General features: G+C 40.6%; 1 protein-coding gene and 1 pseudogene across 1 annotated transcript in view; one reads left to right on the top strand and one right to left on the bottom strand.

Moving 5' to 3' along the window:
- Positions 1-25901, bottom strand: part of SHC3 (SHC adaptor protein 3) — a 224042-nt gene extending 198141 nt beyond the window's left edge. The window contains exon 1 of the mRNA XM_075550852.1: positions 25401-25901. Coding sequence (XP_075406967.1) covers positions 25401-25901 — 501 coding nt within the window. The remainder of the gene's footprint in view (positions 1-25400) is intronic.
- LOC142448496 (COP9 signalosome complex subunit 4 pseudogene) lies at positions 15450-16550 on the top strand (annotated as a pseudogene).
- Positions 25902-26133: the final 232 nt, after the last annotated feature.

The raw sequence follows: 26133 nt of genomic DNA, 5'->3' as shown, positions 1-26133 counted from the left end.
TGTTTTCCACTGAGAATGTAAAAAAAAAAAAAAAAGTAGGTTTCTGAAACCAGAATTGGAGACAACATGTAACATTGTTTTCTTTTCCCTCCCTGTCGACTCCCTAATACCTCAGCTCACCTCCCAGCACACCCAAGATAGCCTCCGGCCCCCTCCCCTTTAAGCCTTTCTCCCCCAAATAAATATGCAGATTATGTCCCTGTGCTTCTCTGTATTCCTAATGCCTATCCCCATGCCTGCCATGTAATAGACAATGAAATTCTTGTTGAAAATATTGAACATGGACTAAAGCAATTAAAGATGCTCTTGGTAAACCTCCGGTTATTAGAGATTAAAAGGTTAGGACATGGAATCACAGTTTTTCATTAGCTTGTTCTTTCACTCATTAGCACCAATTTATACTTATTTGTGATCTGTAATGTGCTTCAATGCCCTCTGTGTTCCCTCAGAGTATGCTGGAATTTGGATGTGCCCCTATTAAATTTGCATTGCTCTTTAGCAATATTGATCCAAGTGAATGTTGGAGAGTGTGCGTGTTCCAGTAAAAGAGCACTCAGAAAAAAATATATTCAAATGGTCTTAGCAAATGATGAGGGAAAAGTAACAAGTGAAGCATATTTGCAACTTCTGGTGAGTCTCTAATAATTTTGAAATCAAAAGGTAACAAATAATTTACAGTGAAAGAATGCAGTCTGAGAAGGCAGCATCTGTGATTCCAACTACATGACATGCTGGAAATGGTGAGACCGCAGAAACAGTAAAGTGCCAGAGGTTTCCAGGGGTCCCCAAAAAGGGGGAGATGAGTAGGCAGAACATAGTGACTTTTAGAACAGCGAAAGTGTTCTGTTTGATACTGCAATGGTTCGGAGCTTCTGTTCTACCTAGTTCATTGCCTAATCCGTACGTACTCAAAAATTTACAAGCAGCCCTCTGTGGGCTAACTCCTACGCATCCTCTAAGATGGCAGCAATCCTGCTAGGCTGATGCAGAGACCACTGGGACTGTCCTGAAGTGATTCTGTCTGGAGGATATGCTGGGATTTGGCCCAAACCTGTCGATAATTGAGCAGTGTTATAATGTTTATAATTTTATATTTATAATGTTTCCTATAAATAATAGCCTTGAAATTACTTTAAAGTTACTATCCACAGCCTGCTAGTGTTTTTTATGTAAAATATCATAAACATAAATAATCATCGATTGGAGAAGTCAGAACAGTGGATGGGTACTGGGAATATGTGTTGGATCTTGGTGTGTTGGGCTTGCATGGTTGTAATGGGTGCTCATTGAGCTGAACATTTAAGGTTGAGCGGTACACTATATATACATCCTATTGAATAAAAAAGTATAAGCAGTCATTGCTTCTAAGAGGATTCTTCAATTCTCATCCATTGTCAATAGAACTTCCAAATAGCTTAACCACCTGTGGAAAACAGACTCCCCCAAAATGAAAATAGAACTACGATAGGAGGGGGTACCACCTCCAAAATGTAATTTTTTTCAAAGCTATGTATTTAAACTTTTTTTACAGAACAACCTGTATCACCTTTAAAGCACTCTCCATTACATTTAATATATTTGTCAAATCTGCAATTCCATTCTTGGAAACACTTTTCAAACTCATCTGTTTGGATAGCTGACAACACCTCCCTCTTAATTTTTCTTCACATTTTCTACATCATCAAATCCCTGTCCTTTCATGTCCCTCAGCATTTTCAGAAACAAAAAGAAGTCTCATGGAGCGAGGTCAGGTGAGTAAGGTGTGGAGCAAGAGAAGCATGCTGTTTTTGCCCCAAACTGGAGCACTGAGATGGCTGCAGGAGCAGGTGCACTGGTGTGGTGGCAAAACCAATCCCCCAGTAGGTGCTTTTTTGTTGCACACTGTTACACAATCTTTCCAGAAGCTCCAAATAGAAAGCTTGATTAACAGTCTGACCTGGTAGAACAAGGTTTGTCATCAATAGGCATTTCACCTTTTTTGAAACTAGAAAACCACTTGTACACTTCAGTTTTCCTCACAGTGCTGTCCTTGTAAGCTGTGTTCAACATCACAACAGTTTCTGTGGCATTTGTTCTAAGCAGGAAACAAAATTTCACAGCTGCATGCTGAGTTTGTTAATTGTGGTAGAATAATTTGGAAATGGATAGTAGTTCCACAACATGATGACAATAATCAATGTTGTGGTAGCAAATCAATGCAAAAAAATGTTGACTCAGGAAGTACTTAGGTATATATACATATATTATCACAATAAGAACAAAAATAATCAGAGTCCTTAAGATTATTTTATTTTTTAATACTCATTTGTCTCCTGTGAATAACATACATTCACTTGAGAAACATTTGGAAAATACAGACAGTATAAAAATGTAAATCCTAACAAAGAACCCTAGTCTTTGGGAAGCCCCCACTTTTAATTTTTTTGCGATCTGGTTGTTAAGTTTTGGATTTCATTGAGGGTTTTTCATATATAACAACTATTCCTTAGGCCCTAACGATGTGAATAGTCTTCTGTTTTTGCAAATAAAAATTTCATAAGAAACAAAAAAAAAATGTAAATCTTTTATAATCAGTCTACCCAGAGATAAACTGTTTGATGCCTAATGTTGGTTGAAGTTCTAGAGCAGCTTCGCTTCCATCCATTAGGTTACAGCACTGCAGAACGTGAGAGGGTCTTTTTGAACAGCCATGCACGTGAACACAACAGCAGAATCTGTATCCCAGAAGGCAGAGACCCACCCTACTCTTCCAGTATTGCCTTTGCTGCTATCTATTGCCAATGTTCATGCTTCCCTCCCAAAGGACTTTAATTACACTTATTGTTTTTTACCTTGTCATTTGCTTTCCATGACAGACTCATGACTTTATTGGTATAGCCCCCAAAATTATTGTAGAAGCTGGGAACCACAAGAAGAGCCAAGAAGAGCAAGCCATCCCGTCCCTCTGCTGGAAAAAATCATAGTGTTTCACCCTCATGTCCACCTCGGAGGCAAGGAGAAAGGTACTGCTATGTTATGTGGAATGTGCTCGATATGGCTTCAGATCCTCAGCTGACACACAGCTGAAGTAAAACATCTTGTAATATAACAGTACTGTCCCTTCAAAATACTGCAAATATGCATAATCAACCTCTTGGACCAAGAGAGAAGTTGTCCCTGACTCACTGAACTTTGTAGAGGTGAGATTTGAATTAAATAATTGAGCTGCAGAAGACTTAAAGTGCTAATATCCATTAAGCATTTGCCACATACTAGGCACCATGGAAAGTGCCTTAAAATGTTTTTTCACTTTGTTCTTCATGATAACCATATAGAAATTATTTCATTATTAGCACCAGTTTGCTGAGGTTTAGTCCCACTCTCAGATGGCTGGCATCACTCAAGGGAGGATAAAGATTAAGAATGACGGGCACTGTGACATGGAGTTAGTCTACATTGGCCCAATATCCCTCTCTCAATGGGGTTTTTCAAAATTAGTGCCAGGGGCTAGTCAAAGGCAATATTAATGGAAGATTGTGCTCTACCATAAATTAAAAAGGAGGTTTTGAAAGGGAGCCAAAGACAGAAAAAAAAAAAACACACATAGATCCTGGAATGGGATTGGGGCTCACACTAAATCCTAGCTCCAATTTAAGAACAATTTGTTCTTACATCATGGCCATGCTAGATACTCATCCTCAGAAGACATGGGTGCAATAGCAACGTTTGGTGACGAAATTACATGGTGCCTGGCTATCAGATCAAATAGCATCTGGGGGCACTGTGGTGGTGGTGGTGGTGGAGGGGTGGTAAAAGGGAGCTGATGTTCAGGAGTTCGGGAAGGAAAAGAATGTTTTGAAATGGATTGTGGTAACAATTTCACAATGCTGTTCGATCTGATTGAACTATGGAATTATATTCTATCTGTATTATCTCCCAATAAAATGGTTTTGAAAAAAAATTAGTGTTTTCCATAAACCCATAAAACCCCAAATACCTGTTATTAAAGATGAAGCCTGCCTCTCTCTCTCTCTCTCTCTCTCTCTCTCTTTCTCACTCTGTCTCTCTGAGACAGAAATGTGTTCCCAGTACATACAAGCACAAAGGCTGTATGAACAAGGTCATGCCTATGATTTTCTTAGGGGAATGAATGGCATGGGTATTGAAAGAGGTGATGCCACACTGAAGTTATCCCCTTTGCCAGAATATAATAAAATCCAGGTAATCAATTAGCTCTGTGATTTATTTTATGTCTTAGTTTCCTTTTCAAAGCAAAGATTCTCTTTTAGTCTTCTATCTCCCCAAGAAAATTATGTTAATACAGATGTCCTAATCAAAAGCTCTAGAGTAACTTTGTAAATGTTAGCTTGTGGCATATGTCATACGACTCATTTATGCTGAGGAGGTTGAGTCACAGAGAGGAAGTATGACTGGAATCTTATTAAAAATAAACTATTGGGCTTCACTCCATGTGAACATTATAGTAATTCAAGATTCAACACTTGTCATTGAAGTTAAAGGAAAATATATATATATAAAGCAAAACCACTTATTACTATATACCTGGTAAGTAGAAAAAGGAGAATTTTGAATAAGAGAAAAATAGACTGTCTGGCTAATTGCCTATATGAGTAACTGCCTCCTTTGCCATGAGACCTACAGAAACTGTTGGATTTAGGTATGTTTTTCTGTGCATATTATCAAGAGCATAAATAAATAAGCAAATACTTATATAGAGAGAAAAAAGCCTATTAGATGATCCATAAGACAAGGAATTCCCCAAATACTCAAGAATACAGGAGATTGGAAAAACAAGAAAGGAAATTCTCCCCAGAGCCAATGCCCTGATTTTGACTTCTGACCTCCAGAATTTTGAGAATAAAATTCTGTTCTCTAAAGCCACTTGTGTGTGGAATTTTTGCTATAGTAGCAATCCCTAACTAAGAGAGGGACTTTGTGCAAGTTGTCAGTCCCTTATCTGATCCAACAGAACCAACCAGCCCTGTGCATCTTTCCTGTGGGCCCTCTGTTTTGTGCTGCAGGTAAGAATATATTTGATTTCCTGACTTGGAGTTTTGCCTTGTGCTCTTAAGCCTGGGTCCTACTCCACCTATGCTACATCATCTCCCATGAACGGTTAATTAGGCCTACCTTACAGCACAGGTGTCTACCACCCAAACCAAATAGAGCCACATCAGGCTCTGTTCTCCAGAGAAACATCAATACAACTTTCCCATCACCAGCCAATATACTGATGTGTTCAGTGTGTCCATACCCATCAATAGTCACAGCGGAGAAGAAACACTAGCTGCTGACTGACCTCAGCTCAGTCAGGTCAAGACATCAGATTTCAATAGTTTCTCAAGATGATCGCTTTCCACGGACTTCTTTTGTCTGGCATTTTCCTTTCTTAAAGCCATCCCAATGGTCGATCTCAGCTCTAGCTACATTGACTTGAGGAATCCACTCTTCTACTTCCTCTGTCGTGGTTAGTTGCCACTGAATCAATTCTAACTCGGAATTGCAAGACCTACGTACAGAATAGAACTAACATCTTTCAGACTCAGATTACCAAGCGTGTCTTTCAAGAACGGGTTCAAACTGCCAACCTATTGGCTACTAGTCGAGCACTTAAACATTAGCACCATGTGCTCCTAATATAAGGGATCCCCGCCCCAGGAAAATCAGACAATCCCATGTACACTCTCTATAGAAGAAATATTTTTCCATTACCTATATTTTATTTGAGAAGTTATATAATTTACATTTTACTTTAAAGTCTATGATTAATTTTGAGTTAATTTTGTGTAAAAAGTTTAGGTCATGGCTCTGTTTCCTTTTTATTGACCTATGATGTATAGTTGCCTCTACACCATTTATCAAAGAGGTTCTTTCTCCTCTACTGAATTCCTTTTGCATCTTTGTCAAAACTCAGATTGTTGCAGGATGAGCACCAAGAGGACCTGAGAAGACCCTGGAAGAATCGATGCAGCTGAATGGTGGTGCTGGGGAAGAATATTGAAAGTACCATGGGCTGCCACAAGGACAAACCAATCAGTCTGGGAAGAAGTGTGACCAGAGGCAAGGATGGTGAGACATTTTCTGATGCACTTTGGATGTATTGACGGGAGAGCCCAGTCCTGGGAGAAGGACATCGGGTTTTGTAAGTTGGAGGACCAGTGAAAAAGAGGAAGGCCATGAGGAGGAGGATGGTCAGCATGGCAGCAACAATGAGCTCAAGCACAGGAACCTGTGTGGGCACAGGGCAGTGCTGTGTTCTATTGTGCACACAGTTACTATAGGTCAGAACTGACTTATGGCACCTAACAACGACATTGTCCAGTCATCGTGGCCACATTACAAAAACCAGGTGGATTCAAATGATTTTAAGCTTTATTTTCACAGCATGGGAAAGGCAAATGAAGGGAATGCTTCTTCCAGATGTCCATCTCCTCATTCCGTTGTTCTCACAAGATATATAGAGTAAAACAGGTTTTTTTCAGACAGACACAAATCTCGGAAAGACGGGTACAATTTGGGAAAACAACGTCTAGTTTTAACAAAGATCTCGTTAGAGAGCTTCCTTTAGCAGGGGCCCTATGTCTCCAGAAGACAGGCCTGGTATGCAGGTTCCAGCTCTTAATGAGTAGGGAGAGAAAGATTCAGCAACACTCAGAGAATAACTGACTCTTAGAATTACCTGGTGTCCTGGAGAATTTGGCCTGGAACACAATCACAGGATGCTCTGTGAGAAAAGTTAGAAGGTTTCAGCTTAGGGTCACAGCTATGGAAGATTTCTAGTTACGTCTCAACAAACTATGATCCTTTTAACTAAGATTCTTCTAAAGTATATTTCTATTGTAAATTAATAAAAGTCGATTCATCAAATTCCCTTATCAAGATCAACATGTTTGTATGAGTCTATTCTCTATATTGTTCTATTGATCTATGTCTATTCTAATAATGCACTGTCTCAATTGCTTTAGCTATAAAGTGGGTCCTATTAACTAGTAGAGTTATTCCCATTTTATTCTTTCTTTTCAAGATTGCCTTAGCTATTCCAGAATCTGTGCCTTCCATATTGATTTTGGAATAAGCTTTTTGTGTCTACAAAGTCTCTTGTGAGAATTTTTGTAAGAATTATATTAAGCCTACAGAACAATTTGGGTAATATTCAGTCTTTTACTGATAAATGTCCTAGGTATAGGGCTATTTGGTTTTTGATTGCGTAGATGCTCTTTATGAAGTTAAGAAACGTCTTTGTATTATTTATTTCCTAAATATTTTTATCATTATTTTGAGTTGAATTTTGTCCAAATATTTTCTGCATCAATAGAAAATACCATATTAACTTTCTTGTTTGGCCCGAGAATTATCACTCAACTAGGTTGACACATTCCCTTAACCGGTAGAACCAGTGTGAGTGTCACTTCACACCTCGGTGTCCACTACTGGAAGCCATATGTTCCTAATCAGCTAAATAGCAGGACAGTAATTTTTCTTACAATTTCCTAAATGCAAAATGTCAGATATCAATCTAATGTATAAATGCACAGTTGCACTTACTGATTTTCAAATATTAATCCAACTTAGAATATCTGAATAAATCCTACTCAATCATGGTGGATAATTATTTCTAGACATTGCTGGATTAGATTTGCTAATATTTTGCTGATTTTGTATCTTACTTAATGTTACATATTACATTTATCTGAGTAGTTTTCTGTTTTTCAACTGTTCAAAATGGTTTTGGCATCAGGTAATATTTATAAAATGAGTTGATAAGTGTTCCATTCTATTCTATCTTCTGGAAGACATTGTGTAAAAGTGTTGTCAATTCTTTAAATGCTTACTAAAATCCACAAGTGAAACCATCTGGATTTCTTTTTGGTGAGTTTTTTTATTACAAATTCAATTTTTTAATGGTTATAGAGCTGTTAAAGTCTATTTCATTTTTGTTTAATTTGAGATGTTGATGGTTTCGAGATATTGAGGCATCTGTTTGAACTTGTCTAATTCATGAGCACAGAGGGCTGGTAGCAAGATCAGTCTAGCAAGTGCTCCTCCCTCAGTCCTTTCCTATCCATGCTGGGTGGGGTTACACAGTACAAGATGCGTGGACCCTCGGGGCCACTAGACAATATGAAACAATTCACAGTCAACCTCAGGTTTTTCAGATGAGAAGGTATGATCCAACCCATCAAGCCTTAAGCATCAGCATTCAGGTTTATGGGTATGATTACAGTCTCTTGCTGAGGAATAAGTCCTGCTTCTGGCACTAACAGCTGCATCCCTGAACCTGGACCACAGCATCCAGAAGGAAAAAATTTCATTTCAAGTGAAGTGGAGAAGAACTGTACATGGCACTAGCATCTACCCCAACCCTCTCCTCCCCGGCCCTGAGAAATGTGGGAATCTACCCCCTAATGATCCTCTTTGTCCCCCTCATATTGAGTGTTAACACACATTCATGAAGGCATGAGATGTAGCCCTTCGTGCCTCGATCTCCCCCCCTTTTGGACAAAAATGGCTCAAACTTCCCATTCCAATTATCTGCTCTAAGAATGTAACATGTTATGTCCATCTAATATGATGTCTCTTGACATGCACACTGTGTGCTCCTTGGTCAGAGGAGATATAACTTGGTAGCCCAAACTGCTGAATTATCTTTTGTTATAACCCCTTGATAGTGCTTTTAGTATCTGCATGTCTTACTGGACATGCAAAGCTCAGTCTAGAGTAAAGGTCTATTCCTGTGGGGATCCATGGACAGCCACCTGGTGCCACTGGTATTTTCCAGCTATGTGCTAGGCCTCCCCCTGCCACCCCACCCAGGGACTCTGTTCTACAGCCATTTGCAACCTTTTTAACAGAAAGAGCCATTCTTATTGACATTTTGTGTCTCAGAGAGTCTAAGAGGCTTATGCCTAGATTCTGCCAATTTCTACATTACTGCCACAATCCCATATCACTCATCTCATGGACCCAATTGGCCACGCAAGGGAGCATATCAACATGTCCACTTGCTGGTTCCAATCACCTTCTGATCTCAGGAAGGGGTATATATATAGTTTTATTAACATGTCTTACACAATCCAATATATCCATTCAATTTGGTTTTTCAGTCCCATCAAATGAGGTTATACAATCATCATTGCTATCAGCTCCCCATGCCAGCCCTTTCCCCTTCCCAAACGCTCAGGGAACCATTACTTCTGTAACTATTTATAAAGGTTTCTCTATCTTGACTTTCTTGTTCTGCATAATCTTAAATATACAAATGAGTATATGTAAATATCACTTGCTTAATGGGGTGAAATAAGCAAAAACTACAATAGTAGGGGGAAGAGATATTTATGATATAGAGGATAGTTATGTGGTTTATCAATGCCATACCACACCCCGAATTTAGCACCCATTCCATGTGACTCTTCTGAGAGGGACTACCTAATTATCTTGCGGATGGGTTTGGAGTCTCCACTACATCCACGGCCCTTCACATCGATTTGGTTTGTGTTTTTGGATTTCTGATACCTCTTTCCATTGACAACACATGATCACACAGGCTGGTGTGCTTCTTCCATGTGGGCGTCATTGCTTCCTTGGTAGATGGCTGCTTGTTTAGCTACAAACCTTTAAACCCCCACACACTTTATCTTTTGATAGCAAGGTATCATTAGTTTTCTTCACCATGTTTGCTTATGCACCCACGTCAGCAATCGTGTCAGAAAGGTATCGTATAATGTCACGTTGTTAGAACAAACCATTCTTGTGCTGAGGCAAGATTTAAGTAGAAGCCCAGAGTCCTTCTGATTCAAATACACACATATATGTTTTCCCTCCTACCCCACTATATTAGGATTACCTATCATTCACCTCTCAGTAATTCCTCCCAGATACAAATTGATGGAACAAACACAATCAGAAAACTGCACCATCCTTGCCATCAAATTTAGAACACTTACTATTCCCCTGCACCCATCATTGTTGGCTCCCCACTCACTTTCCCTTCTCCTACTCCCCTTCCATGTCCTCCTGGGCCTACAGGTACAGGCACTGTCTCTGAAAGATTGCCTATCCTGTATATCCTGTCTACATAAACACCAAACAAACAAACAGAAAATCACAAGGGATCATGGCATAGACCAGATTAATATCTATGTGTTATATCGAGAGAATGACATGTTATAAACTATCTGGGTTGGCCCTGGTGTACCTGTCCCAGGTCACGCTTATCTAACAACACATACACCCTTTTAGTTTTCCTCCATCGTGACTGAAAGACAAGCATCCTGACTTTGCTATCCCTGTGGTGAGGGATGGAGGGTTAGGCCTTTAGACTTTCAGTGTGGCCCCAGGAAGGGGGTTCTTTTAGCAGGCATTACCGTATCCTACTCTGATGCAACCTTTAGATTCACAGTTTGATTTCCATAGGCCCTTGCCCAACACAGGTGTACCTTTATAATCCAGTTTTCCATTGCCCATTTACCTGATTGCATAGCAGGCCATTGGCCAATGCCCACGAATCATTAAAAATGCAAACATATGGGCTTTCACCTTTATCCAATTCTTTCATCACAGCTAGGAAAATGGCGTGCAGTTTGGCCTGTTGAGCTGACCTTTTCTTCCCTTCGTCAGTGAAGGTCTTTCCATCAGTTGGCATCGCTGCAGCAGCTTTGCACATCAGATGGCCCTGGACCCTGGGCCCTGGAACTGCCATCTGTGAACCAAACCACCTCTAGTGGCCAGCAGAACGTTGTTCATAGGGCAATAGGCTATGACAGTTCTCAAGTGGCTCCAGGGTAGGAGCCATGGGAAAGGTGGCTACCCATTCATTTACATAGTGCTGTCAACCTGCATTCCCAGAGACTTGTTCATTTTATGATAGAACTATTTGGGGAAACATATTCCTTATTTGAGTGTTTTCTAATATCACCCAAGAAATTATGGGTATCGCTGGTCTAATGGTGTTTTTATGTTTTTGAGGTAGTATCAATAAATGCTCAGTGGCAGGCAAGAATTGGCCTTTTAATGGTGTGTACTGTGTTACAGCTTCTGGAAATTCCTAATCCACAATCCCAATGGTCATCAGTCCTGTTCCATAAGCTCCAAATGACATAAGCATGTGTGGCAAACACCCCCAACATCATGTCTGAAGGTCGGTCAGAAGGGTCTACAGGCAAGTAGAGTGAGGCCACTTTCTGAAACTCAGATATAGCTCGCTGAGGCTCAAGCCCCCATCCACAGGCAGTTTTGTTTTGAGTGGTTTTATGGATGGGAGCTAGCCATATTCCCAGGTGTGGAATATAAGTCCTCCAGAATCCAAATAGCCCCATGAAACATTTGACCTGCTGTATGGTATTTGGAGGTAAGTCGTGTCTGTTCTAGGTTGCCTGTAGAATGTCACAAGTGTCTCCTGCCCAAGTTATTCCTAAGAATGTCACTGTTTGAGCAGGGGCTTGGATTTTTGCTGGATTTATTAAGCAGCCTCTATTGGTCATGTGCACTGTGAAACAGTGATTATGTGTTGCGCTGCTATCTGCAGTTTGAAACCACCAGCCACTCCATCTCAAGAAAAAGACGGGGCTTTCCACTACCTTAAAATTATAGTCTCAGCTTCAACCCAGTGCTCCAAGATGGGAATGCAACATACCGACATGAAGCAGGGAACCAGTAAAGAGATCGGAGGGGCCAGCCCCAATCCCAACCACGTGGACAGAGGCCCTTCCCACCAGAATTTACTTCAGAGAACAGCACTAAAGCTACATTTCAGGGAGAGGGACATGTTTGATCAGAGCACATGGGAGCAAATGAAGGGAGAGGAAGAGAGAGTGGAGCATATCCTGACTCACCAAGCCTTGAGAATGATATCCCTGCTCAGAGTAGCCAATGCACAGAGAGGACCATATAACCAGCCCCACTATGAGACACAACTTCCCTCCCTGACCCATAGCCCTACAGGGGACAACACTGGAGACACAGTGTGGGAATTGAGCCCGATATTACCCCACCACACTGAGTAAAACACTAAGGGCATACAACAGAACAGCAAGGGGAGCAGAGCAAGGAAGTCTTGAGGGAGTACCAAAAATAGACTTTGGGGCCAGGGCGTGGCACTCCATCAGACTCAACCAGAAAACACTCCTAACGGTCAAAAAACAGACCTTGAACTATTTACAGGTTTTTCTTTCTTTTTTTTCTTTGTCATTGTTTTGCTCTGTCTTGTTTTAGTGTATATTTTATCTCTGCAGGTCTATTTAGATAAGATAGGCTGGATAAACAATCCGGAGGAGAAAACAATAGGAACAGCAGTTTTGGGGGGACATAGGAGAGGGGAATGTGGGGAAAGGAAGTGGTATTAACAATCCCAGGGACAAGGGAACAAGTGATCCAAAATCAGTGGCGAGGAAGGTGTAAGAGGCCTGGTAGGGCTTGATCAAAGACAATGTAACCGAGATGGATTGAACAGTGGTTACAACAATGGGCTCAAACATAAGAACAGTTGTGGGGATGGTGCAGGACTTGGCGGTTTCCTTCTACTGTACATAGGGTAGCTATGAGCCCAAACAAACTTGACTGCCCCTTAACAACAGCAACAGCTTTAGTGGTTGGTGCATACATTTGAGTAGTAGTTGCACTGACTGGATTTCTTTCTGTGCAGATAAGTATTATCCTATCACAATCAGCCTTTCACTTCAAAATAGATGTTTCGAATGTCCTTTGTGAGGATAAAGGAGATCTCATTCCTCTTGAATATGTCATTCTGGGCAGAGTACACCATATGGTTTTCTGATTGAAAATGACCACATCCATCCATTTCAGCTTCATTACTCAATGCCATCGCCTCAATGCCACCTCACAGAGACCCTCCTGGACAGGACAGAATAGCCCCTGTGAGTTTACAAGACTGTACTGTTACCAGGAATAGAAAGCCCCGCCTTCTCCTGTAGGTGGCTGGTAGTTTTACACTGCGGACCTTGGAGATGGAAGCCAGACAAGTAATCTCTCAGCCACCAGGGCTCCTTTTCAGCTCTCTAATGCTTAGGACATCAATCTTTCATTTGTTCATTTTCCTATTGGATGACTTCCAATTTTCCTAGATTTATATTCTGTACATTTCAAATTCCAATCATGAATAGATGTTTGCAGCTGTTTCTTTTCACTTTGAGTCATGATCCATCAGCAAATGAATGTACCAAAAGCTTTACTCTTTTAGATTCCACTCCATCCATGTCGTTATTGTTGACCATACTTTGAGAAGGCAGCTCTTACTCAATAATATTTTGAGTGACATCTGGCCAGAGGAGCTCAACTTCTGGCACTATCTCTGACAGTATTCTGTTGCTTCCACGGCCATTGATCGTGGATCCAACCAAGCAAGATGAAACGCTAACAACTTCAATGTGTTCTTTATTTACTGTGTTGTTATCCATTGGCCCAATTGTGAAACTTTTGGTCATGTAGCTTCTTCATCCCAGCAACACACACGCCACCACAATAGACAAACTGACAGACAAGTTATGGATGCTTATTATAGGTAGTATTATTTTTCCTGGCTTCTTTTTTTTAAACAATTCTCATTATTAGTAGGGAATCTGATTAAATTTTGAATATTGAGCTTGTACCCTGCCATTCTGCTGAATCCTGTAAGTTACAGCACTTTTCTTGTTCAATCTCTGGGATTTTTCTAAGTAGGAAATCATACCATCTGTGAATAGTGATAGTTTCACTTATTCCTTGCCAATTTGGATGCCTTTAATTTCCCACTGGAGCCCAGGTGACTTAATGGTTATGGTTGGGCTGTGACCCAAAAGGTCTGAAGTTCCAAACCACCAACCATCTTGAGGAGAAAGACCAGGCTTTCTATTCCCATAAGCAGTTACAATCCTGGAAAGTCACACGGCAGTTCTACCCTGTCTTATAAGATTGCTATTAGTTGGCATTAACCTCATGGCTGTGAATTGTCTTATAATTTACCCCTGTTGCCAATTGCTCTGGGAATTAACTCCCAAAGAATATTAAATAGTAGTAGTGATAAAGGGCATCCCTGCCGGGTTCTGGTTTATAATGTGGATGTTTTCCGTCTCTCTCCCTTGAGAATAGTGTCTGCTTTTTGTTTTGTGTATATACCCTTAATTATGCTTAGGAATTCCTTTTTATTCCTATTTTGCTTAACAGTTTAAACAAGAATTTTAGGATTTTTGTCAGATGCCTCAATGGTGTATCAATTTTTGTGATTATGTAGTTCTTTTCCTTTGTTTTAGGTGGTAGACTATGCTTTTTTAAATGTTGAGGAGCCATCCTTGCAAACCACATATAAATCCCATTTGGTCATGGGATTTTAAAATTTGTTTTGCTTTGTTTTTTGTTTTGATATGTTCGATTAAGGGATTTTATGGGAACCTTTATAATCGTGGGAAAGATTGGTATATAAATTTTTCTTAGCAGGGTCACTATGAGTCTGAATTGACTCAATGGCAATGACTTTGCTTTTGCTTCCATCACAGAATAAGTTCAGAAATATTCCATCACTTCTATGTTCTAGAATAGTTTGAATAGAACTTTTGCTAGCTCTTCTCTGAATGTTTGATAGAACTCACCAGTCAAGCCATCTGGGCTTGGTCTTTCTTTTGTTTGGAATTTTAAAAAATCATTTTACTGGGGCTCATGCAACTGTTATCACAATCCATACATACATCAATTGTGTAAAGTGCATTTGTACATTCATTGTCCTCATCATTCAATGACCTAGTTCCCTTTTCCTTTGTGATGAATTTGTGTGAAGTATTCTACTTCAGCTTATGTTAATTTGGGTAATTAGTTGTTGTTTTAATTGTCCATTTCTCCTATGTTTTAAAATTCATTGCACTACAGTTTTTCATAATAGTCTGTTGCAATCCCTTTTATTTCATTTAGTTCTGTTGTGATATCATCTATTTAATTTCTTACTCATGTTATTTGCATCTTCTTCTTTCTCTTTGATAAATTTGCCAATCATTTTACAAGTTTATATAATACTTTCAAAGAGCTATATTCTGTATTGTTTCCATTTTCTGTTTCATTTATTATTTATTTCCTCGTGACTGTAGGCTTTGTGTGTATGTATGCTCCTTTTTAATTATTGTAGGTGTTGCTTTCAAGTGTTGATTTTGATCCTTTATTGTCTTTTGATGTGTCCATTTATTGCTGTGAATTGTCTTCTAGGAAGCTGCTGCAGCCTTGTGCCCGAGCCCTCGTGGCTGTAGTCCTGAAATGACTATTAACTTGTCCAGCCCTTGATAAAATCCGTACAGGCCCTTTGAGACCCCAGACACCTGCTTGGCTGAAGGTTTTACTTCCCGACCTCCTCAGTTTCACCTCTTTGCTGGCTGGCCTCCCACCCGAACTGTGGCTTCTCTTTGAGGACTTCCCCTGACCTCTGTTTTACTTTATTGGTCCTTTGCCACTCGGCTGAAGAGTTCTCCAGGTAGATGACATCTCTCTCTCAGTTGACTGGGATTGAGGAGATATTGTCATATCCTGGAAAAAGCTATTCCAGGATAGCTGGGCAGAACAACTTGAAGGCCTTTGTGGAAGCAATTGTCAACGAGAATGTCAGCCTCATGATCTCTGGACAGTTGCTGACTGCCTTCTGCTCACATTTCCCTCAGCTCCCCGCCAACACAGCCACAGACATCTATCATCGTCCCTTGGCAAAGACCCAGCCGAGGGCATTTTCATGGGGCAGAGACTGACTGCCTCAGTGAGACAGCATCTTTCATCCATATGTGAAAAGAAGACTGAAGAAATGGAGCCCAAGTGTTGGTGGGGATTTCTTTGGAAGCAGGCCATCACCAATATGATGCAGATGATAAACTGGAGACTTACTGGAAGACTGCTAGACTATATCTGGAGGAGGATGATCCACTCCAGGCAGAAGCTTACATAATTTGAGCACCATTGCTCAGAATGAATCAACCAAGGAACAGTTACCGATACATTATAAAGTATGCTGTGCACATGTTCTTGATTTTAGAAGAAAATTCAGGGAAGCTGTGCAAAGATAAAATAAGCTCTCCCACAAGACAATAGTCCATGAATGTGAAAGGCTAGCTGCCATAAAACATACTTTGCACTGCCCCATGATTCACATCAGTGAAACAGCGGCATTCTCAAATGCTTGCTACTCTTTCTCAGGATGAAACGTGCGTGCCGCTTGCTGCCTATGGGATGCCAAACAGAATCATCAGAGGAAGTCAACGTCAAGAATGTGCTGCCATGCTGACACTTCACCAAAAAGCAAGTACAGCTGATGGTTCTAGCATTTTGGACAGAACGGTAATTGAACACAATTTGTTGTCTGCAAGTAAGTTATCTAATAGTATTACCTTCACGAATATGGAGCTCTTCTAGAGATCCCTGCAGCTAAGGCAGGAAAGATGGCATCTCAAATGATAACTGAAGGACAGGTGAATGATTTTTTTCATCAGATTGATAGAATAGTTCATTTTGAAACACAAGAAGCCTTGCCAACATGGGACAAACAGATCGAACCACCCTGTTTCCAAGTGAACAAGCTCTGCTCGCTATAAGGAGCAGCACAAACCCAGATGGCTCAGTGAGTACTGACAAAACTCTGTGCACACTACATCCTTCCCGTGTCATCGAGATTAATTTCACTTGTCTCCAAAGCATTTGCATCAGGACCTTGCATGTCTCAATCCCATTCATGCTGGATTCTACTAACAGAAGACATTATTAGAGCAGGAAACATAAACATTTAAAAATATGTAGTTTCCATATATTTAGGGCCTCCATGTTTCAAGCTGACTCAGATGTGTTGAAAGCTTTTTTTCTTTAAATGGAGTAAGTGAAAACTGGCTAAAAAGTTTCAAATTTGTGATAACTTTGTAGTCAGATAGTCATGCTTTGTGCCTTTCCAAATGTGGTTCTCATGTGTTTATTGGCATATGCCTAGAAGAGGACAGAAAGAAACCCCGGACAGACAGCTGTGCGCCAATGTTCACCGCGGCACAGGTCACAACTGCAAGGAGTTGGAAACAACCCAAATTTCCATCAAAAGGTGAATGAATCAAAAAACTGTGGTACATACATACAGCGGAGTACTACACATCCCTAAAAAGCAGGAGTGAACACATGAAGCACATTGCCGCATGGGAAGAACTAGAGGAAATCATGCTAAGTGAAGTACACCAAGCACAAAAGGACAAGTACAACATGAGTCCACTGAGGTAATCATTAAAAAATGGGGCATAGGGGAAAAGCTACTATATGCATACATTCCTGAGGTGAGGTCCAGCTACTATGACAGGGGCCAAACCCAATCCAGGGATACATGAAAGCCAACTAAATAGGAGGGGGAAAGAAAGAGAAAATTTTAAAAAAAGGCATGGGTAGGTGGGGAGCAGGGCACTAATTCACCCAATGGAAGAGTATTGTTTATATCTCCACAGGAAAGGGAGAGAGAGACCAGGCTTCAACCCGATGCACCAAGATGTGAACACAACATACCGCCATGTACCAGGGAACCAATAGAGAGGTCTGTGGAGCCGGCCCCAATCCCAACTATGTGTGCATTCTCCCCACCCCACCCCCCCACAAAAATGCATTTCAAAGGACAGCACTAGGGCTACAGCTTGGGAAGAGGGGCAAGTCTGGTTAGAGCACACAGGAAAAACTAAGAGGGATGGAGAGGGAGGAGAACACATCCTGGCCCACCAAGCCCGAGGACCATATTCCTGCTCAAGGCAGACAATGCACAGAGAGAATCATAGGGCCAGCCTCACCATGAGACATGATGTCCTCACTGAACCATAGTGCTATGGGGGACAACACTGGAGACACACTGTGGGAACTGTGAACAATCTGATTTCACCATGCTGGAGCGAAACACTGAGGACATGCAACAGAGCAGCAAGGGGAGCAAAATGATGAAATCCCTAGGCAATACCAAAAATAGACTCTGGAGCCAGAGTGTGGCACCCATCAGACTCGACTAGAAGACACTCATAAAGGCCAACAAGCAAACCATAAACGATTTGTAAGTTTTCCATTTTTGTCAGTGGCTTTCTTTTTGTTGTTGTTATTTTGTTTTTGTTTTGTTGTTGTTATTGTTTCGTTGGTCCTCACTTCCTTTGTTGTGTTGTTTGGCCTGGCCTTGTTTTTGCACTTATTAATGTCTCTGCATGTCTCTCTAGATAAGATAGCTGGGATAAACAATTCAGAGAGGAAAAGAACGGGACCAATGGTTCCAGGGAGATACGGGAAGGGGAGGTGGGAGAAAGGAAGGGGGTTGGAGAAACCAACCCAGGAACAAGGGAAAACAAGTGAACTAAAATCAATGGAGAGAAGGGTGTAGGATGCCTAGAGGGGCTTAATCAAGGGCAATGTAGCAGCAAGGAATTACTAAACCCGAATGAAGGCTGAACATGATGGTGGGACAAGACGGAAGTAAAAGGAAATAGGGGAAAGAACCAGGAAGCAAAGGACATTTATAGAGGCCTTATATATATATGGTCTAAATATACATATGTATATTTATATATGACAGGGAAATAGCACAGTGTACTCATATCTATATGTTAAGAATTAAGGTTGCAGATGGACATTGGGCCTCGAATCAAGTACTCCCTCAATGCAAGAACACTTTGTTCTAATAATCCGGCATTCTGTGATGCTCACCTTCCCAACATGATGGCTGAAGACAAAATGGGTGCATAAGTGAATGTGGTAAAGAAAGCTGGATGGTGCCCGGCTATCAAAAGATATAGCATCTGGGGGTCTTAAAGCCTTGAAGATAAACAAGCGGACATCTAGCTGAGAAGCAACAAAGCCCACACAGAAGAAGCATACCAGCCTGTTTGATCATGAGGTGTCGATGGGATCAGATATCAGGCATATAAGATCCAGCGCAAAATCATACCGACTCTGAATTGGGGGGAGAGGAGGCATGGAGAAGAGACCCAATACCCATCTATAGACAACTGGACATCCCCTCACAAGGGTCGCAAGGAAGGGATGAGCACTGATGAAAAACACAACTTTCTTCTAGTTGTCTAATGCTTCCTTCTCCCCACTATCATGTCCTCAATCCAACCTTACAAATTGGATTAGACCAGAACATGCACACTGCTACAGTTAAGAGCCTGCCACACAGGGAATCCAGGATAGATAAACCCCTCAGGGCCAACAATGAGAATAGAGATACCAGGAGGAATAGGGAGAGGTGGGGGAAGAAGGATGGAATCAATCACAAGGATCAAGCTAAAACCCCTCCGAGGGGGACGAACAACAGAAAAGTGGGTGAGGGGCGATGGAGAATTATGTAAGATAGGAAATAATAACTGTAACTTATCAAGGGTTCATGAAGGAGGCCGAGCAGGGAAGGGAGGGGGAAGAAATGGGGAGCTGCTACGTGCAAATGTGCTTGACACAATAGATGAATGTATGGATTGTGATAAGAGATGTAAGAACCCCCAATAAAAGTATTTAATAACCAAAAATCATCAATACATTATATAACTTTTTCCTTTTATTTCAACGGTCTTCACCTCTGGAGTTCCTTAATATTAAAAGCTCCATTAATAAAAATAATAAATTGGGGGGAAAAGAGGAGCTAATACCAAGGGCTCAAATAGAAAGTGAATGTTTTTTAAATGATGATGGCAACATATGTACAAATATGCTTGATACAATTGATGTATGGAATTTTATAAGAGCTGTAAGAGCCCCCAATAAAAGGATTTAAAACTTTTTAAAAAGAGAGATAGGAATAAATTACAATTTGTCAATATTTGGAACCAGATTACTGGAATATAGAAGAAATATTAGTTCTATGGAAAGCAACTGAAGAACAATTGCTCATATTTAATGACATTTTAAATTACCAAAATGATATTAATGATTATAGAGATTTCATGATAAATATTCTAAAAAAGTCCAGAATGATGCAATTCCTAAAAGTGTTCAAAGAGCTAAAAAGATTGTCAGAACTATTGCTGTAAGTTCAGCAGAAGCAGAAAGGGAGAAATCGCCTCGTTGTTTTTTAATCATTTTAATGGAGTCGCCTGTTTAATGTATGTCAAACACAAGACTATTAGTTTAATTGGCCTGCCTTTAAAGGGATGGGATCCTCCTCCTACAGTGAAAACTAGCTTGCTAAAACCGAAGAACATTGCAATGAGGATGCCAATCAAGAAGCAATATGGATCTATCTTAAATAACAGTTGTATTGTTTTGTCAGGTAGTATTTAGTATTTTAAAACTCTTTCTTATAATCTAATTTTGTTTATCTCTTATTGTTCTTAGTTTAGTATTAACTGTATGCAGTAATAAACTGCCTTTTGTAATATCTTTTTTATCCTTAAAATGGTCACTAGGACAGTGAACCAGTTGTTAAATTATTTGAATCCCACCTTCTGTCAGAACCCTTCCCTTCCCTTCCTGCAGTGGACAGAACATGATCCAGAAAGGTAAACTGGCTGCTCATGTCCCACACAAGGCAGTGACACAATGTAACCTCAGTTCAACCATGCTAGCTCTCCCTTGGGCCAGTACAGCTCAGCAGACTAAGTCTGGGCTCTCAGACCCATCATTTTGTGTAGGTTTGAGGCTTAGTGTATCCTTCACGCTGTGCCAATTTGTTGGAATAGCCATCAATCTCCTGAGCTGAATTTGTGTGTTTGTTGCCGGGGTTTTCAATTACCAGTACTTTGCTTAAATCATATTTCTCATATATTCCTCAAAAAGGTGATCTCTATTCAAAGATAAAATGTATTGAGGAGCAAGATGCTCTTTATAAGATGAAAGTTTTTATTAATAGTCTATTTTTTAGAATTACTTTTCTTGAACATGAATATGAAAAGAAATGAATGACATAACCAGGTATTTCTAGGAATCAAGTATTTTTTTAAACAACACTCACTATTTTCTAACAAAAAATATATATAGTCCCAGTCGAAGTCTGTCCCCTAAGCATGTAAATAGGTTGTCCCCTAAGCATGTAAATATGTATCTCTGTGACTGTGTGTGTGCACAGCTGCATACATCATCTATGCTTCCACATCAAATTAATAACTTTGTCTATTGATGACAAATAAACATATCTCAAACCATTGGGACAATGTTTACATGCAAATCACACACATTATCATATATTTAAACTATTTTAAGTATCAACTTTTAAAATTCAACTCCACAAGAAGAAATGTTTTCAATTTAGATGAAGACAAAATTCCCTATAATAATGTACCGTGGATATTAGATGATGGCTGTTTTTATGATCTTTGATCACTGTTATCAAAAATATACAGTTCTAGTACATATTTAAAATATTTTATAGACCATGAGTGCACTGAAAAATATTAAATTAAGAATGAATTTCACAGTTAATACATTTTATGAAGACCTTCTTCAAATACAAATAGATCATTTAACAAATAATTTACACTTCCCCAAATATCATTAAATGCACAAATGGTAGAAATAAAATTAAATAACTTTGCAAGTTTTTGCAACAAGGCTTCATTCAGAAAGAAAAGCAAGCTAACATATCAGAAAATATTTCAGTCATTTTGATTGTTAAGTTTCCTAGGAATAGCTTGCAACAAAGTGTTAATAGACTCCACAAACAGAGACCGATATAAATTTGACTGAGCTTCACAAACATGTACGAATAATCTCCTTTCTTACTAACTGCTTGGTGATGCCTGTACTTGTAGCTCTAAATTTGAGCCTCCCAGTTCCTGGCACTCAGCGTAGAGGATTTCATCACAGCGCTCAACTCCGTCACTTCTTAGCCTTGTGGTAAGTCTACAATGTGGTGTGCCCTTCTTGTGGACTTAGCTGGAGCTAAATGTTAACCCCTGCTCAGCAGATATATAACATCGTCGCTCTTACTCCGGCCACACTTCCCATCTGAAATGGACTCGGCAGGTTTACAGCGGAACCTCAATGCTCTGTGTCTCTTCAGACCATTCCATTCATCCCAATGGCGACTTTTCAGAACTCAAACACCTCTTCTAGCCTCCAGTGACTCTCCTATAGCCATTGATGACTTGGGGCGTGTGCCCATGTAGTTAGGTGCCTTGGAATCGGTTCTGCTAGCAACCTTACGTTGGGGCCCATTTTGGCAGCCCATAGGAGAGGAAACGATTTTCTGCCTTTGGGACCTGCTAAGGATATTAGTAGTCTGGGAAAAATTAGAATTCTGACTGAGCTTTGGCTTTTGGCCAGTAAAATGAAAAGGTGGGCAACTCCTGTGGTCAATGCTCATTTGTATTCTATCAGCCTGTATGTCCAAACATGAAACTTATTTAAGTTTTTTAGTTGAATTCTAATGAAGATATTTATTGCCATTGCAGTTAGATTGTTTTCTATATTTCAAATCTCTGTTTTCTCATTCTCCCTGATTTATGATGCTAAAAGGCAAGAACAAGCTTCAAGCATATTTAGGGTATAAAAAGGGGTTGGTTGTCCATGAGGCCTATCTCACAGAAATATAAACCTTCAGACAGCTAATATGGAAGTCTTCCTACTTTGTTAGCTTCATGCTCCTGTGTGATAGGAAGGGTTATTCTTTGAATTGTAATGCTGCTCAATAACTTTTCCATTTTAAAATGTTAAATAAAGGAAATAAATTTCCTTATTACTATTACAAGCTGATGTCCAAATAGTCTGGTGTTTACTTGGTGAGCAAAATTCACTAGAGTCCTGGATTTTCTAAGTTCCATATTTATGCACTCATGCTAAATTAAAATAGATTTTTTAAGTTAAATTGCTTGTGTATAATATCGCAGTATTACCTTTAAGTAGTTATCTCTAATAGAGAGAATTCTATAATTATACCAAAATTCATTGTCCTCTAGTTGGTTGGGACTTAGTGATTTATAGGACAGAGTAGAATTGCCCCGTAGAGTTCCAAGATTATAAATTGATTCAGAAGCTGACTGTCACCTCTTTCTTCCACAGAGTGGCTGGTGAATTTTGGTTAGCAACTAAGAACTTTTAGCTACCGAGACATCAGGACTCCTATAATTGTACAGCATATAAATTTTCCAGAAAACTGAAAAACATTTGGAGCTTTTCTGAATTTAGAGAAAAAAAAATAATGGAAGAGAATAATAAGTTATTATTTTTAATAAATTCTTTTTTAAACTGTTAGATTTTTCAGGTAATACCCAGCAATTTTATAATGATGCTCGTTTTTAGCTATCAGATATCTCTTAAATTAAAAATACTAAAACTATTCCCAAATCAATAAAAAACAGTATTTTTCAGTTTCATATATTTTCAAGAAACTTTGTTCATGGTTTTGAATGCAACACAGGCAATACAGAAATTTGCACATGTACACTAACAGAGAGCCCATGTGACTTTTTAAATAAGCACATATATGTAAAAATGTCTTTTAGTGACTGTTGCCTTTCATTCTAGTGACTTAAAACTTCGCCAAATAGGCAGAGAATAGTGCAGTTTACAACTGCTACCAAGAAAAGTAAGGCAATGAATAGTGCATAAAGCATAACTTAATCCTGCTAATTGCCACAGCCCTTTACTATGAAGCAAGATACAGCAATCCAAAGATCCACTCTAAATAAAACCAGCCCTGTGATTTTCACACACTGTGTTTGCTGGGAGTGAGGCACAGTATGAAATACACAGGATGCCTAGTTAGATCAGACTTGTTTTAGGATGTCATCATTGGATATCTGCCTCCATTCTTCAAAAAATAAGAAAACCCTAAGCAAAGTGTTTATGGTTTTTATAAATAAAAATTTAACCCTCTATATGCAGCATGACAAGTATAAAACCTTTAAATGTAGGCCTTTCCCCCCCTCCTGTCCTTTGTTTAAGCTAGTAATTATACTAATACTTCAGAAGTAATAAACTCCAGTATCACTTTATTTTTAAAAAATCATTTTATTGGGAGCAGTATCACTTTTTAATATTCAAGTTGTCAGGGCATTTTTCCCCTTGCTTCTTTCTTTTGTTTTATAAAACAATAAACACATCTACATATGCATATTGAAATGATGAATTTTTTAAAAGTAGGAATCTTCTTGGAATAAACAACTGATGAATTTTTAAAAATACATAAATATGCCTATTTTGTGCTGATCTCTAGTCCTCTTGGTAAAATGTGACAAGCTATTTTCAGATGCTAAAATTACATTTAAAAACATACTCAAAACGTGAAGTGGCCCTGTTTTTACAGTTATCACATTAATAATTTATAAGTACTTTTTATATAAACGCAAACTCATTTCCATTTTGACTCATAGCAACAGTACAGGCAATCCACAAAGTTAATTGTGGTTTCTTCTGATTGGTTACAAAAATGACCAAGAGACTGCATTTTATAGAGGACTTGGGCTATTAAATTTTAAATTTTGATCTGCAGCCCCTATTTATAGACCAGTCATCTAGCAGGCTCCTCCATTAACTACACAGTGGGGACTAGTCTGAGTCTCGTTTCTTTTTAAATAAAAATCAATGCCTGGGAATGACAGTTTAAATTAGATCGCTTTCGCCTTTCTCTGCCTTGGAAAGTACATGTCTCACAGAGCTTGAGAGCATTCCAGTAGCTCACTACCACCCTCCGCCCGAGGAGAAACCAAGCATTTGTGGAGACCAATTTAACTGTGCTGAGTATCTGATTCCTTAAATGTCACGAAATGTTGGCACGATGGAGGGATTGTGCTGAACACATCGGTGTGCATTCATACTCCTTGTGAGGGCAGGAAAAGGTCCTCTTCAGCCTGTGGCTCTGGGAGCTCCAGCGGTCTGGTTACATTTAAGATCACAGCCATTGGGCAAAACAATACTCATTTTACTGCCTTAAAGGAACAACTAGAAGTAAGGAATGAAAGACAAAACAACAAATCCTTGCCAGGTTAGATGTACATCTGTGTTATATAAAACAAGCATTTGGCTTCCATACAAAACGCTGGCAATTCCTACTGTTAGTCAAAAAGACCATTCCTAATGGCAGAGGAAAACAAAGCCAAAGTAGTGCTGGCGTGCACAAGAAAACATGCTGAGGAGGCTGCCTCCGTGCCTGGGAGCGTTTTTACCACATGTTAGGTATGGCAAGTCCCATCATTTACAAGGAAAGGGGCTGAGAACTAGGGAAGTAACGGCGACCCGTGAAGAGAGTGGATCGCGGTAGAAATCACAGCAGAATCAGATGACCGTAAACCGACTTAGGTTATCAATTATTTTCCAATGGACTGGGACAAGTGAGAGTTCCCTCCTCACTTGATGCTAAGCACCCTGGTAGCTAAGGAGAGTGCATTTCCTCTCTAGTGTGGCAATTACTGAGCCCGCGGAAGCGAAAGAGTCTGGAAAGGAGCTTGCCCACCACCCGGGCTCAGCTCCTCCAGAACCGCCCCCATCCACCTCCCAGAGCCCTTGGCACCCACCTTGACCATATATGTCACTCCGGGTCCCTGGACCTGGTCGCTGGCATGCAGCCAGCCCCGGGGGGGCCTGGGAATCAGCTCCTCGGCCGGCCGGCCCTTCCTGGGGTGGCTCATGGCTCTGGGCGCGGGCGGCGCACTGCCGGTGGCCTGGAGGCTGGCACATGGGCGGTCCCGGGCGCCCCAGGCCAAGCGGGGGGCGCTGCCGCTGCTGGAGCGCTTGGCGCCGCCGCCCTCCCGCGCCGCGGAGGACACACTCCGGATGCCCGAGCTGGAGAGTTTCAGGTGGGACACCTTGTGGATCAGGTGGCCTAGGTGTCGGGGCCTGTCTTCCGGAGGTTGGCGCAGCCCCTCGCTGGATTCCAAATACGCGGACCCGGGAGAGGTCGCCGGCACAGCGGAGATCTTGCCTCCGCCGCCGCTCATGGATAGGTGGTGTGCAAGTTCTTCGACTGCTGTCACAGAATCATTCCTGAAGCGGTTGTACTTGGCACGGTGCAGCATGCCCTTCTATCTGCTTGCCCGCATTCGCTCCGGCAGGGTGGATGCCAGCCCCGGCGCAGACTGGTTCGCATCGCAGGCGAACCACCGTCTACCGCGCCCGGAGAAAAAGTGGGGTGCTCCTGGCACAGGGTTTGCAAAGAAAGGGTGAGGGGGGAACCATCTGTATGCTCCCGCGACGACAGACAACAAGCACACAGCCCCGAGTCCAAAGGAGAAGGCTCATGGCTCCGCG

Source organism: Tenrec ecaudatus, chromosome 5 (genome assembly GCF_050624435.1).
Source record: "Tenrec ecaudatus isolate mTenEca1 chromosome 5, mTenEca1.hap1, whole genome shotgun sequence".
NCBI lineage: Eukaryota > Metazoa > Chordata > Mammalia > Afrosoricida > Tenrecidae > Tenrec > Tenrec ecaudatus.
The sequence above is the reverse complement of the archived record's forward strand: the minus strand, read 5'-3'. Positions and strand labels throughout refer to the sequence as shown.